Here is a 16431-nt window from a genome sequence, read left to right on the forward strand (position 1 = left end):
GCCATTAATTTCTGAGAAAAGTATTTGATGTCTGGGGCAGTGAAAAAACTCTAGACCTACAGGCAGCCACTCCTTAAGTCAAACCTCCTATTTCAAAAGCAGGAGTTAGAAGTATGCTTGAATTCTCTGACCTTTGTTCAGGGTGGAGCGGCTCTACCTCTATGGGCCATCTTAATGTCTAAAACACCAAGTAAGCACACCCTAGGTCAGGATATCTTGTTTTGTAACCACACCTGCTGTAAACAACTTTGAAAGAGCAAAAATAAGTTCAAACACTCTGACCTTCAGACAGGGTGGAATAGGCTCAGTTTTGGCTTTCCATACTAGTTTAGACCTTCAGCTTTACCTCCCATTTGGCTATGGCCAAAAGCTTCTTTTTTATAGTTGAAGTACCCAGTGTCCTTTAAAAAAAATATATAGAATAGTATTACATATTTCGGTTAGTTTTTGCTGTACCATATATAATGCATCTATTTAAATTGCAGATGTATAGGAGCAATGCTGGAGTATTTTGTTGTTGATTTGCCATCATCTGACTGTTGAGCTGTATGCCACATAAACTTTCTTGTTTTTATTGGTTCTTTTTATATTTTGTCTATGTATATACAGCAAGGGTCAGAACAGACAGTAAGCCATGTTTTTTATGTTTTTCTTTGATGCATCTTCCCTGTAAATTTTTTTTTCCTCCTGAGACAGGGTTTCTCTTTATAAACCAGGCTAGCCTAGAGCTCACATTGCCTCTGCCTTCTGAGTTGCTAGGATTAAAGGTTATATCTATAATCTGTCTGTCTGTCTGTCTTATAACACCTGGCTAAATTTGTAAACATGTCTAGGAGCAGTTGATAAAAAAGTATAATAAAAGCAAAGCAAAAATGTATGATTTTTGTTCTATGTTTAACCATTAGTTATCACTATGCATAAAAAGTAAGTGAAAGAGCCATTTAACTGATAAAAGTCATTTGTATGTGTAGCATGTGCCTGCATGTGTGCACACAGTTAGACTTGTGCACATGTATTCAGTCTCAATGTGGATAGAGTATATAGGTTAGTGGAGGTCTCTTTTTCAGACAGATTCTCCCCTGCATTTCTAAGGATCAAACCCAGAGTGTTCTAACATGTTAGGCAAACATTCTTAACTGAGCCACACCTCAGACCCTTAAATTAATACATTTTAAAAAGTTGAAGTATTACTGAGTAAGTTTTCCAATACGGTGGAATGAAGATTAGAAACCTGTAAAAGGAAATACAATGAATTCAAAAGCATGGAAATTGAAACACTTTTGTTGGAAGATATAAGAACAAATCCCAGAAGAAATTATAGACTACCTTGATGAACCAAAATGAAACTTGATATCTAATTATTAGTATAGATAAAAGTAATCTATGGTTTCAAATATCTATAGTAAAAAGAAAAAATATCCTAACCACACCCTCATAAACTGAAAAAAATATGAATAGACTAATCTGAAACAAACAGAAAAATAAGATCAGAACACACATAAATAAAATAGTATAGAAAATGAGAGAAAAAAATCAAGGGGCTAGAGTGGTAGCTCAGTAGTTAAGAACACTGGCTATTCTTCCAGAAGACCTTGGTTCAAGTCCTAGGACCCACATAGTGAATCAGAACTGTATTAATTCAAATTCCAGGTGATCCTGTGCTGCCTTCTGGTATCTGTGAGCACTGCACACATGTACTGCACAGACAGACATACATGGAGGCAAAACACCTATATGTATAACATAAAAATACTAAAAACAACAAAAAACTCCAGCAACACTAAAAGCCGTTTTTAAAAAAAAAAAAAAAAAACATTAGCAAGATTGATAAACTGCTGATTTAAAAAGAACAAACTTAATGAAATGGTGTAAGAGGCTCTTGTGTATATGTGTTCCTTTTATTAATGAATAAAGAAACTGTCTTGGGCCTATGCATGGCAGAATTGAGATAGGTGGAGAAAACTAAATTGAATGCTGGGAGAAAAAAAGGCAAAGTAAGGGAGACACCATGGAGCCGCCAGAGGAAAAAGACTTGAGCAGCTAGCCAGAACCTTGTTTTAAGCCTCATGGTAAAATATAAAATAATAATAGAAATGTGTTAACCAAGGATATAAGAGCTAGCTAGCAATACACTTAAGTGATTGGCTGGCCAGGCAGTTATTTACATAATATAGTTTCTGAGTGGTGATTTTGTGGTCTGGGCAGCTAGGAACAAACAAGCAGCCTCCAATAACAATGAAACATGAATGATAACGGGAGAATTACTCCAACCTTATGGCAATAAGAGAGATTGCTTGGGAAATGTTATGAATACTTTCTATGCTAAAAATTAAGTAACTTGATGGGTCAAATTTTTAGAAAAGCTGAAGTATCAAAAATAATTTTATTTAAGAAACATACTTGAACCAGGTGGTGGTGGTGCACACCTTCAATATAACCTAAGATATAAGCCTAAGCCAAAGCATAATATACTTTTCTTAGAAAGGTGTCTTAGGGTTCTATCGCTGTGAAAAGATACCATGACCATGGCAACTCTTACACAGTAAAACATTGAATTGGGGTGACTTACTTACAATTTAAGAAGTTAAATCCATCATCCTTATTGGGCAGGGAGTGTGGCGGTATGCAGGCAGACATGGTGCTGGAGTCCTACATCTTGAAGGCAGCAGGAAGTTGAGACACTGGGCAGTATCCTGAGCATAAGAAACCTCAGAGCCCACCGTCACAGTGACACAAGGTTATATCCACTCCAACAAAGCCACACCTAATACTGCCATACCCTTTGAGGTTATGGGGGCCACTTATATTCAAACCTATCACAGATGGATAATATTTTTTTTTAAAAAAGGTATTCATGACTGTATGGCGAAATTGGAACTTTATACATTTTTGTGGTACAGCTACTTACATACTTCTTCAAATGCTAAACATAGTGATCTAGAAATTACCCTTTATAGTTATGAGAGTTAAAATAGGCATCCACACAAAAACTTGAGTACTTAATACTCTCATTATTTATGTGATAGTGGAAAAGTGGAAACTGTCCAAATAGTCAACTGTTAAATGGATAATATCAGTATAGCCATAAAATGGAATGTTCATTTAGCAATAAAAGGAAATGCAAACATCTGCTATGATATAGATGAATCTTGAAATTATATTCTAGGAGAAAACGCCACTGCCTCAAAAAAAAATGCTCCATTTAGATGAAGTGGTTACAATAGGCATATCTTCAGAAGTGAAATAAAGTGTAAATGGCTGCTTAGGGGTGGCTGTAGGCAGTGGGATAGGGGTTGGGTGTTAATGAGATACAAATATTCACATTGTGATGGTAACAATTTATAGTTATGAATAAAATCCATTGGGTTTTACATCACATGGGTGAGTTGTATTATTGAATTATATCTTAATGAAATGAAAGAGTTTAAATGTGAAACAAATAGGTATGATGTTGATTATAATAGGGAAATCCTAGGAAGTAGTTGCAGATATTAGTTGGTGTTTTTTAAACGTGTAAGAAGTTTGTGGGTTATAATGTGCTTTCAGTTCTTAAGCATATTTTATTATGCAAAGTATGACCTGCTTTCTTTAGAAAGCTTTAAGTAGTTTGTGGTGAAAATTTGTAAGTGCATGAGTTTAAACGCTGCTGTGATGTGGAAGGCATGTGAACACAGGACTTAATGGATACTTAGAAGGTATACTGTGCAATTCTCTATCTTGTTTTCTGTGGTCACCATCATTGTTCTGGCCTCCTGTTTACTTGTAAGAGGCAAGACTGGAAGTAAATGCAGAGCACTATCAGCTTCCCACAGTGCTGCAGCAGCCTTGAAGCAATGTTGGCAGTCTCTGGAGTGAGTTGCTTGTAACATTTAGGGAACTTTTAATCCCTATTTTATTGCATGTATGTATGTTCAAGCACATATATTACTGAAACTAAAATACTGAAGTGCACTTGGAACAGGCGGTGTGTGATTTTAGTTCTCTGTCATAGTGCTAGTTTTGACTTATTTATCAATTGAACAATGCAGTAAGATCTGAGGACTACTATTACAATACAGTTATTTAGCAACAGAATTTAAGTTCTAAGTATTTAAATAGATTAAAAATTTCTAACTATTTTAATTGTATTATGCTAGTTTGTCTTATTGGCTAGTAACACTTGTTTTTATGAATTTGTGCTTTGAATTTTTAAATGGGGAGAGATTTTATACAAACATTTCACGCGATATTTTTGCAGGGATACTTAGTCGGTCTGGATGAGCCAGCTTCCGGAGCTGGGCAAGAAGCTTTGCTTAAACAGGAGCACGCAAAAGTCACTCGACTCCAGAGACAAGCAGAAGAGTTCCTCAATGCAGTCTTTTATAGAAAAGGTTGGTTTTGGTGGCAAACAACATAGCCTGCTTGTCTTATATTAATTTCTATAATTTCAGTGTCATTTTAAGTTATTCCTAAAACATTTCTCTGTTCCTTTATCATATTAAATTTGGAATAAGGTTAAGACACCTATTGCCCTCTTTAATACTGGAGTGGGGGTTTAGTTAAGTAGTTTAGAAATTTATTATGACTGCAATTTGTTAGACAAGTTTTAAAATATAAAATGCTACTGTTTAAATCCTTAACACTTATAAAAACTAGTTCTGTAAATTGAAAATCTGATCTGACCTGAAATTTCATTTGAAGTGAAAATGTAGTTGACTCTTATATTTGTAAGCATTTTTTTTTCTTTTGAGACACGGTTTCTGTGTGTAGCTTTAAATTCCATCCTGGAACTTGCTCTGTAGACCAGGCTGGCATGGTAAATATGTCTTAGGACATTATGAGATTTTAAAAAAAATTGCAGTTGGTATGGTGACAACATTATTTTGCAGTGCCAAAGAGATTTAGGGATGCGTAGAGACAGTATTTCTCCTATTTCTTAAAAAAATACCTTTTAAAAAAATCTATTCATTTTATTTTACATATGAATGTTTTCCCTGATTGTATGTATGTGCACTACATGTGTGTGCTTGGTGCTCTTGAAGGTTACATACCCTGGAAATGGGATTATATATAGATGATTGTGAGCTACCATGTGAGTACTGGAAATCAAATCCCAGTTTCCTGCAAAAACAAATACTCTTAACCACTGAGCCATTTCTCCAACCCTTTTCTTTGTCTTTCTTTTTATGCTGTTTCAGTTTCATCCATTTTGCCCCCCCCCCCCCCCCCCCCAACTTATCCCTACCCTGCTCCCATGCCCTACCCCCACCCCCTCACCACACTTCCTGCAGGGTCTGACTATGTAACTGGTTGTTCTGGATTCCACTCTGTAGACCGAGTTATACCCTGGAACTCACAGAATCTGCCTGCGTCTGCCTCCTAAATGCTGGAATTAAAGGCTTATATTACTGCTCCCAGCTTTAATTCTTTTCTTAATCTGTATAATCTCTTTATAATCTTGTTTGAATTAGTAAAGAGTCTATTTTCTGTCTGTCTCTTCCTTTCCTTTCTCCTCTTCTCTCTCCTCCTCCCCTCCTTTCCATAGTTGTGTGCCACTATGTCCAGTAGAGTTTTCACCTTCAATAAATTCTCTCTGAATTAATTCTGTTCCTTAATTACACATTCCTTCTGCTAAGGTAGAGGTGATTATGATAGTTTCTAAAAATGTTTCCTACGACGTAGGCATAGTAGTGTGCACGTGTAATCCAGGCAGTTGGGAAGTTGGGTGAGGGGGATGGAGTTCTTGGTATTGCTGATTATCTTGGCTACATTTAACCCTCAGCAGACCCAGAGCGTCCATCTCCTTTAGTGCACTTCTCACCTGTCCAGTGCTACTTAGACCACTCATTCCTCCAGAGATGCCCGCCTGCCTTCTCAAGGTTAACAGTGTACTACAGGAGTGAAATAGGATTCTAATATTGGTTACTGTTGGATACCAGCTGTCCTGCTTAGTATGGTCAGTGTTTTTAGAACCTTACTGAAGTGAGATGTCCTGTAAACTTAGGGTATTCCTTAACTAAGTTACTGTTTGGAGAAAAATACACGGTTTTGTATTTTCATTGCTCTGTAAGGCTCACTTTATCAGATTAAGTGCCCCACTACCAAAATTACATTTTTTTTAAAAAAGTAGTTTTATTAATTTTACTAATATTTGATTGTTTCAGTAATGGAATTCACATTGCCAAGTGTGATATCACTCCTTTAATCTTCAATCTCTTATAGTTCCAGGACAGCCTGATCTAAATTACGTGTTCTATGCCAGTCAGGGCTACATAGTGACACCTTGTCTCAAGAAAGGGTAGGAAGATTGACATTTAAGGTATAACCTAGTAACAGCTTATTATCCAAATATGTTTACAGTTGTTCTCCACCAGAGTGTAAACAGACAATGTCCTTGGTCTTTGTGCTGTTTTAGCAACTTTTTAAACTCAAGATGGGAAGCCTTCTACTTACTTCTTGGTTAGGGGGTACTGACAGCAGATTCCTTCAGTGATGTTCTACCCTACTTAGTTCCGTGTCTTTGTTCTCAAAGAATAACTTCTGTTGAAATTCTTGTAAGCTTTTGGTTCATGATGTTTACAGCAGGAATTGGTTTTAGGATTTCAAAAGTTCGAATTTTTAAGAAACGAGTTATTTGTATATTTGTTGCATACTAGTGTGAGGTGCTTAGAAAAAGGAACTGTTACTTTGGATTGGAAGTTCCTTCTCTTTGTATTATATGTTAATATTGTTACTTTATAAGTATTTTATTAATCTTCATGAAAATATCTCAGAGATAGACATTTGCATGCAGTAATGCCAAAAATGGGCAATTATCCACAGAGATGACAGTGAGTTTTTCTGAAGAGAATTATTTGTATAACTCAGGATTGGCTTTCTCTTATCCTAAATGCTGAAGAGTGTGAAGATGTTTTTAAGTTTCACGTTTTGGAATCTTTGTGTGGACTTCATCAATTTAGAGCTCTAATCGGAAAATCCAAAATTCAAACATTTTTGAGTCTTATATCAACACTTGAAAGATTGGAATTTCAGAACATTTTGCACTTTCGATTTTCATGTATGTCATGTTTAGCCTTTAATTGTGGTGCTTGGTTTTAAAAAATTACTTAGGAGTCTTTGTAAAGCTAAGTTGGGCTGTCCCTGCAGTGTCCATGCAGTAGTCTTTGTCATTGGACCTGTGCAATGGGTCCTGAGAAGAACAGGCACTGCACCTCTCAGTTGTCACAGTCATTCTCTGTCAGCCGTTCTGCTCCCTGAGTTAGAAGTTTTCATAATTCGGCCAGCTGTGGTAACCTTTAATCCCAGCATTTGGGAGGCAAAGGCAAATGGGTCTTTGTGAGTTCAAGTCCAGACTTGCCTACATAGTGAGCTCTGGGGGTGGGGGGAAAGAAGGGAGGGAGGGAACGAGGGAGATTTTGAAATATACCACTGACTGTGCTGTAACAGCATTGTGTGTGTGGTTGGTTGTTTCTTTCAGAGACAGGATCTCAGTGTAGCTCTGACTTTGCTGAAGTTCACTGTGTAGATCAGCCTAGCCTCCAGTTTGCCTCTGCCTCCAGAGTGCTGGGATAAAAGGTGTGCCACTATGTCCAGCTGTGCTGTGCTGTGCTGTAACAGTTATATGTTTATCTGTAGGTTCTCTCCTCTGCATCTGTTGATAGTTGCTTTTACTTGACTCCGTTGTGAGTGTTTCACTAGGTATGACCGTAATTACAGAATGTTCTAAGTAAATCAAAGAATGAATACATTCAGGAAACTCAGACTCTAGAGAACTTTAAATGGCAGCAATGTCAGTCATACACATTGACTATTTTATCTCATGACTGGTGTTTATTCAATAAAGGGACAGATATAATATGTTTAAACATCCAAGGTGGAACTTAATAATTCTTACCATGAAATTTTACTGACCACAAAGCTTTAATAGTTATTAATTAACACAGAAATCCCAAAAATTGCTGCATTTTGCCATCTGTTTGGTAATTTTCTTCTTTATTACATATTCTCTTGCTTTCCATGAAGCAAAAGCATACCTCATATATTCCACTAGTATATTGGAAGTTTTATGTAGTCTTCCATATAGAGATTATATTTTATGTAGGGGAAATAGGTCTTAACTGTAAAGTCAATAACTAGTAATAAGAAAATTCAGGCCAAGTGGTGGTGATGCACACTTTAAATCCCAGCACTTGGGAAGCAGAGTCAAGAGGATTATCTTGAAGTTATCTGGTCTACAGAGTGAGTTCCAGGATAGCCAGAGCTACACAGAGAAACCCTGTCTCAAACCACCTCCCCACCAAAATAAATAAATAAATGAATGAATGAATGAATGAATGAATGAATAAATAAATAAATAAATAAATAAAGTAAAAAAAAAATAGGAAAGAAAGAAATTTCAGAAGCCAAGTGTGATTCATGTGCATTTAATCCTGAATGGTAGAAGTAGTCAACTCACTGAGTTCCAGACCAGCTTGGTCTACATAGTGAGTTACAGGTCAACCGAGGGTGAATAGTGAAACTCAAGAGCACTTGCTTGCTGCTCTTGACAGAGGACATAGCCTCTCAAAACCAGTTCCAGGAGATCCGATGCCTTCTCTGACCTGTATGGACTTCAGACATAGGTAGTAATTTATGTTTATTTGTGTTAATTTATATTAATGTGCATTTAACACACACATATGCAGGTACTCACATACACATTAAATGAATTTCAAAAGGGCTAGACTCGATGGATAAGGGTGCTTTTGCTGTCAGACCTGACAATCCAGATTGTATCCCCAAAGACTCCCATGAATTCCATGATAGAGACTAGACTCATGCAAATTGCCCTTTGACTTCCATATGCACCATGACACTAGTGCCCCACACCCCCTGCACACAAAAGTTAATTTTTAAAAATATTTTTATTTCATGTGCATTGGTGTTTTACCTGTGTATATGTCTATGTGAGGGTGTTGGATTCCATGGACTTGGAGTTACAAACAATTATGAGCTGCTTTGTGGGTGCTGGGAACTGAACCCTTGTCTTCTGGAAGAGCAGCAAGTGCTATTACACCACTGAGCCATCTCTCTAGCCCCAGATAAAAATACTTTTAGAGGTACTATATGGCACATATTTTATTAAAATATGACAAAACATTGCAATTAATTGTAAAAACAATTTTATTAAATATCTTTGATAAACTGATTGCAACATTGAGTGTATTTATAGAGAAACTGGGGTTATTAAATATGGTTTAGGTGGGTAAAAACATATAGAGCAAGTCTATAGATAAAACTGTCACTTCATGAACATCTTCTGATACCAAGTATTGTTCTTTGGCATCTATTGGGAGCCTTGTTGGATTTTGGTTATTTATTCTTATTGTGGAGGTTTTATATTTTAGTAGTAACTAAAAATCAGATTTTCTTTAACTTTATGAATCAACTTCTAGAGAACCTCATTTTTCCAAATTATTATGAACACTTACTTGCTTTTTCCAGGTAAATCTTAACAAAGACCTTGGCTAGCCTTTGGGGGAGTCAAGTGTACTGGTAGTTATAGCTAGTTTTATTAGTAACGTCCTATACAAATTTACATCACATTTCTCTTGTATTAAAGGTATTATTTGGTAATTGATTTGATTGTTGTATTTATTACCCAAATAAATTGATCAGATACTTTACACCAGGCAAGATTAGGGATACAGAAATCATCAGATAGAGTCTCTAGGTGATTATAAAAGTATGAGGATAACAGGTTTACACGGATTGTTTCCCCTTTCATCTTAACCCCATTTGAACTTGAAATTCCTTTCCAGTCTGTGAATTCCTGTGATCTTTGTTTTGAATTAACATTATCTAAGTGTTGACTCCTTAAGTGTTCATTTTATTACTTTTCTAGCTATTGTTTGAATGTTGGCAGGTTATACTTAAAGAACTTGTGAAAAATATGTGACATTTTAAACTCCTAGCTAGGAGTTCGAAAACTGTTGCTCTCAACGAGCAGCAGCTGTCAGCTTGTTGGATGTCATTTCTTGAGGCCTCAAACTGCTGCATCAGAAACTCTGGGGACAGCACCCAGCAATCTGTCTTTATATGGATCTTGAAATTAAATCCTGGATCCCAAAGTTAAATATCTTTTATAGTCTTGTTTTTCTTTTAGTCATTTACAAGAAATAAATTAAGCACTCATAGATTCAGAAACCTTACTTAAAGGATATGAGGAGTTAGTTTAGGGAAAACTCGACATCTGTAGATGTTGACAGTAAATGTTTCCTAAGAGAGGCTTAGGTATTTCCATACCAGGTAAGTGATTCTTACCAGTAGATACCATTTGCTATCCCTGTATTTAATTTCATAAGCCTAGTGGTAAATTGTTTATGAAGTTTTATTTTCAATAGTCTGTGATCTAAATGTTTACCAATTAAGAATATAAACAAATGGTTGATACAGTTGTTAGGATACTAGATTAATTTAAAGAAAAACTAAAGGGAAGTTTCATGTTTTCTTGAAAGTTTTTTTTTACCTTAATGTCCCACTTTAAAAGTAAATAAATCTTTATTTACAGACAGTCCCTGGGTCTCCGACCCCAATATTCCCCTAGTGGCCCGTGAGATCATGCAGCGAATGATCCAACAATTTGCTGCTGAATATACCTCAAAAAATAGCTCTACTCAGGACCCTGGCCAGCCCAATAGCACAAAGAACCAAAGCCTGCCGAAAGCATCTCCAGTCACCACCTCTCCCACCGCTGCAACTACTCAGAACCCCGTGCTCAGCAAGCTTCTCATGGCTGACCAAGACTCACCTCTGGACCTTACTGTCAGAAAGTCTCAGTCAGAACCTAGCGAACAAGGTATGGTTTGATGTTGTGGTCTCCTGTCCAGTCAGAAGACTTTGATTTGGGGAGAAAGAAAATTACAAATAGAATGCCAACAACAAGAACAGGATAGAAAACAATGTGATTCTAGTTATCATGGGTACATGCTCCTGTGCATTCCAGCTACATGGACTGAGGCAAGAGCATCATCTGGGCAGCATAGTGAGACTTTGTCTCTTAAAAATAAGAACAATGTTTTTATTAAATTGTCCTGAGTATTCAGTGGTAGAGAAGTGAACAGCATTGTTGCAGTCTCAGCCCATTAGCAGATGGTGGTTGTGATGGGTACACCACACAGGAAAGTCAGGCAATTATTTAACATGAGCGTTTTCACTTTCTAAATTAACATATCAGATTCTGAAAATTGTAAAAAGGCAAAGTTTTCTATTTATCCTCAGTGCTCTAGTATTAGTATCTGAGAAACACCCTTTCCTTGGAAGTTACACTCTACAAATGAGATAAGTAAAAATAAGTATTGTAATTTCAAAAGAGTATCACGCCAGGTGTACTAATGTACACCTTTAAACCCAGCACTTGGGAGGCACAGATCCTCTGTGAGTTTGAAGCTAGCCTAGTGTACCAGGCCAGCAATGACTGTATAATAAAGCCTATCTTTAAAAATAAAAATAAATATTATTATGAATAAAAGACAGTAGAATATACTTTAGATTGTTAAGTGTAATATATATGCATGTACTAAATTAAGGAAATAAGTTGAAGATATTTCCAAAATAAGTATTATTGAGGATCCAAATCAGTGAAAGCATTAAGAGGTCATCAATTGTTCAGATGTTTCTTGTGCCTCTGAAGTATATTTTAAATAGATTGAAAATTCCTGCTTCTTTGTATTCTCACAGTGTGCTGTCAACAGTTTTGCAACTGAGGCACTGTTTGAATTTCTAAAATAATTATAAATTGATGTCTTAGGAAAAAATTTTATTGTCTTCAAAACTTAAGAACAGCAGAAAAGTTATTTGTGGATTTATTGGAAAGAAATATCTTGATTTTAGAAAGAATTTTTTAAAATAATCTTTTCAGAAGGACCCATTTTTTTCTTAATTTAAGTAATTTATAAAGATGTCTCCTTTAATGCACTGGTGTTAGTTACTTATTGAGGTATGTATTTGAGTAGGCTTTCTTTTGTTCTTCTTTTTCTCCCTGTCTGAGTATGATGTACAGCAAACAGAATACCTTGTTTGGAGATTGGCCTGTACAGGAACCCTTCTAGCCCTCTGTTCACACTGACCAGTGCACCTTTGCTTACTGAATTTACAAAGTTGTGGGTTTTTTTTTTTTTTTTTTTTTTTTTTTTTTTTTTTTTTTTTCCCCAAGACCAGGTTTCTCTGTATTGTCCCGGCTGTTCTGGAACTCATTCTGTAGACCGGGCTGGTCTTGAACTCTCAGAGATCCGCCTTCATGCCTCTGCTTCCCTGCCTGACATTTTTCTGTTTTATTGAGGATTGTTGTTTTTACTACAAAATGACATTTTCATTAAAAGTCTCTTGACTCTAGATACTGCATCAAAAGCTTCCGATTTAGAAAAGAGTGGCAACGTAGAGATGTATTTACGGTATTAGTAGTGGAGGGAGGCTAATTTACAGCAAGTGTCTTGGGTTAGAAATACTCTAAGCACTGCATTTAGTTTGTAGATCTCTGGATAGATATTAGATATTAAATAAGATGCTTCTTGGTTCTTTACCATAATAATTATGCTTGTAGATACTTACTGTGAATTCTAAGAACAAAACTTCTTAGAAGGTTGGGCTCTTCTAATTTTAGAGGGTTGGTTGCATATTTCTAACAACTTGAAACTGTGATTCAAGTTTTAAGGAAACTGTGATTCAAGTTTTAAGTTGATCCTATCCAGGATTTATTGTTGACATAGATATAAAGACCTTCCAGCTAGCCAGCTAGAAATCAAGATCAGAAGCTCTGACTTGTTCTTAACCCTGGATGGAATGACAACTTTGGAAGTAGTCAAGTTATGTCTATAAAGGGAAAATTAACTTTGAGGAAAAGAAAGGCTTTAATTTTATGTATTAATACACAAATCTGTGATTCATCTCATTTTTAGGTTACATTTTGAAGCTGTTATGATACTAAGATGTTTCCTTTCCTTTTTTTTCTTTTACTAAATTTGAACACCATTTTAAAATACTTTAATTTTGTAAAAGCTCTTAAACAAGATTTAATGATTGAAATTTGAATTTGTAGGTTTTTAAAAGGTTCTCAAATACACATTTTTTTTTTTTTTTGTACCAAAGAATAGTTAACTGGGAAGTAACGGTACTTAATCCCAGGTACTTTAATGTAAGTAATGGTACTTTAATCCCAAGATTTGGGAGACAGAAACAGGTGGACCTCTTGAATTCAAGGCCAGCCTGGTCTACAAAGTGAGTTCAAGGACAGCCAGGGTTACACAGAGAAACCCTGTCTCAAAAAACCAAAATAAACAATAAAAAAGAATAGTTAAAATACATATAAATTATAAGCTATTAAATGATTCATCCCTTCAGAGTGTCTTTTATATACATGAAATATAATCAAATCATTTACAGATAATTCTGATTATAAATTTTCCACATTGAAGCTCAAATGATTTTGGAGTTTAAAGTATCAATCTTGAGGAATTTTGGGATGTAGATTTGCAAAAATAAATTCATATATTTGAATAAAAGTTTAGAAAATGAAGTGTAACAATTCTAGTGCAGAACCTGTGCTGTGTTTTCAATATCTTATTATATCTTAGCATCTTCTATAATGTTTTCACTTTCTTTTGCCCTATTGATATTTAGCCCTGAGAAATACACGTTTATTACACCTATAACAGTACACCAGGTTTGCTAGATTTGGTTCCTTCTGAAGAAACTTGGTGACCTTGATTTTTGTTTTTGAATGTAATACCTCAGTATGCCAAATGTTACCTTGACTTTTTTCTAATTTTTATTATATCTGGTTCACATTTGCTTCAGCTCTTAATGTCCTCAGGTATTTCTTTGTGTCCCTACAGACGGTGTACTTGATTTATCTACTAAGAAAAGTCCATGTGCTAGCAGCACTTCCCTGAGCCATTCTTCAGGCTGCTCCAGTACTCAAGGGAACGGGTAAGGAAAAACTTTTATAGTTTTTCTGTTATATAGATAATTCATCAAAGGTGATTCAACCAGTTTCCTTGAGCATTATAAAAACTTAACCTTTCAGCTTAACAGTCTTGAAGGTGAGCCATTCATAAAATGACTCAGTCTATTAATGAAGGAAAAGTGTATCCTTGGACCTTTTGTCAGTGCTTTATAGAGTGTGGAACCTGTGCTAAGTAATTGTAAAGTGTAGAAGTGAAGAGGGTGTTAATATGTGTTCAAGTTGTTGAGTGAAAATTGGGCTCCTGTGTTTTATTTGGTATCCCTAGTGAGGTGTGTGTTAATGTGTGTTTATTTTTGTTTGTTTTGGTTTGGTTTTTGGTTTTATTGACTGTTGATTTGAACTGCAGTTTTAATTCCATGGCAGTTCAGAAAATGTAATTGTATGTGATTTTGTTTTAATAGAGTGCTATAGGTAGATGAGTAACCATCTAATGTTGCCAAATATTATTATATACTCAGTTTGATAATTCTTAACCCCTCAGTGAATTGTGACCACTTTTATTTTATACTGTAAGAATACTAATTTTCATAATGTATATCTAGTAGCCATTTTGATAAAGCAGATAATAAATATTTAGACACCATTAGAAAATTATAACATGTAGATGTGAAAAATTATGTGGTGAGTTTAAGCTAGTTAATAGTGTTTGCCTTAAACTTTAATACTGTTGATATGGGGAGGTTTTTTAGATACTAGAGGAATAACTAGACACTAAGTGGACTTTTCCACCTACTCATACTTTGAAACTGAAAGATTCTTCTACTGACTGCTATAAATTCCCCTTATTTTCTCCTAAATTCCATTGTCTTCCTCCCCTCCCACTCCATTCAGTCTAAAAATGTTAATCTGTTTTCTTATGTTTTAATATAAGCTCTTCTCAGAATTTCCTTGCATGTATACTAAATATAATCCAGCATAGTTCCAAGTTATTTGGGTTCCTTTTCAATACCAAAAACACTTGAGTTGTGTAAGAGCGTACGTATTAGAAGCCCAAGTACAGTTTCCATAAACGAATCCCTGTTTAAGATTCACCTTAAACCTGGCTGCCAGATTTGTGTTCTGTATTGTTTAAGCTGCTGTGTTTATTCCTCTTGAGTGAGAAATGTTTTGTTTCATGGAAGATCAATTCATCAGTAGTACTGCCCATCTTTCAGTAGAGCATTCAGTGTTACTGTGTTAGTAGTGGCAATGGTCTCTGTAAAATCCAGGGGAATATAGTTTATCATTTCTGTAAAATTCCACTTTTGGGTTGCACTGATATAATCATTCCTCTTAGGAATGTTTTGACAGCTATCAGTCTTAAGATCAGTATCCTTTCTCTGTTATGAAAATTAAAAACTGTATGAATTAGGAGCCAGGCAGATGGCTCAGTTACTGAAGAGCCTTCCACAGGCATGAAGACCTGAGTTTGGGTCTCTATCACTCATAGATGGCAGGGCTACCAACCCTGGGAGTGGGGCAGGGACAGAAGGATGCCTGGAGGTCATTGGTCAGCCTGCCTGCTGAATCAGTGAGCTCCAGGTTCAGTGAGAAAAAAGTCCCCTCTACTGAAAAAGAAGGGAGAAGAATGACCAAAGAAGGAAGACACATACAATACCCTAAAACAACAATAAAATCTTATGAGTTAACTTTATAAGTAATTGACTTTAAAATACATTATTTCAGCATAAACACAGTATTTTAAGAAAAAAGATTTTTCTTAAAGATTGCTACCAAGTTATACTTCTGGTTATATTGGCTTTGAGTATCACTTAACAAAATTTGGGGTAAAATGCAAAGTTACTTTGCGGAAGTGTGGTGCTTGTGTCTGCCTACAGCCACTAGGGTTGTAATGAAGAAGTGTGGTAAGTTATCAACTTCACTTGACTTCCTCCCTCACCTTGGGGCTGTGCTTGCCATATATAGGTTTTTTTTTTCAAACAGTAAAAGAAATGTCATTTGGAATTGTTTGATTTTTAATGATATACGTTAACTTGTTTGTAGCATGAGCAATTATCTCTGGGTTCCACCAGTGTGAATGCTGCCAGCTTTCTAGCTAGTTGTTATGAATGTTGAATGCATTACATTAAAATAAATAATTTGGCTTACTCTTTTATTACTGTGCTTGTTTAGTGGTAACGTCACGTTGGTAAACAATTCTGTATAGATAATGAAGACACTAATGATTCTTTGTAATTAATGGTTAAGGTGCTATTTTCAAACAGTTGCGCGAAACTTTTTCTCCGAAAATTTGTGAACCCAACCAGAGACTGCCAACAGTTTAATTTTTCTTTGCCCAAAAAATTCCTGTTTTTTTTCTTTTTTTTCCCTTTTTGTGATCAAGTTTTTAAACTAACTAACTGCTGAGACAATGTTTTTTTTTAATTTTAGAGAAAAAAAATAAATAACACAAAGTGATGTTACCCAAGCAAGGCCTTCTAATAAAGGAGTGGTCCCCTCACCCGCCCCTC

The 16431-nt window shown here is 35.6% G+C and overlaps 1 protein-coding gene across 10 annotated transcripts in view; it reads left to right on the forward strand.

Moving 5' to 3' along the window:
- Lcor (ligand dependent nuclear receptor corepressor) overlaps positions 1-16431 on the forward strand; it is a 113162-nt gene that overhangs the window by 59448 nt on the left and 37283 nt on the right. For all 10 annotated transcript variants that reach the window (XM_038316815.1, XM_038316827.1, XM_038316834.1 and 7 more), the window contains 3 exons: positions 4238-4370; positions 10529-10816; positions 13851-13944. In XM_038316815.1, coding sequence (XP_038172743.1) covers positions 10579-10816; positions 13851-13944 — 332 coding nt within the window. In that variant the 5' untranslated portion in view covers positions 4238-4370; positions 10529-10578. The remainder of the gene's footprint in view (positions 1-4237; positions 4371-10528; positions 10817-13850; positions 13945-16431) is intronic.

This window comes from Arvicola amphibius, chromosome 1 (assembly GCF_903992535.2).
Source record: "Arvicola amphibius chromosome 1, mArvAmp1.2, whole genome shotgun sequence".
In the NCBI taxonomy this organism is placed as follows: domain Eukaryota; kingdom Metazoa; phylum Chordata; class Mammalia; order Rodentia; family Cricetidae; genus Arvicola; species Arvicola amphibius.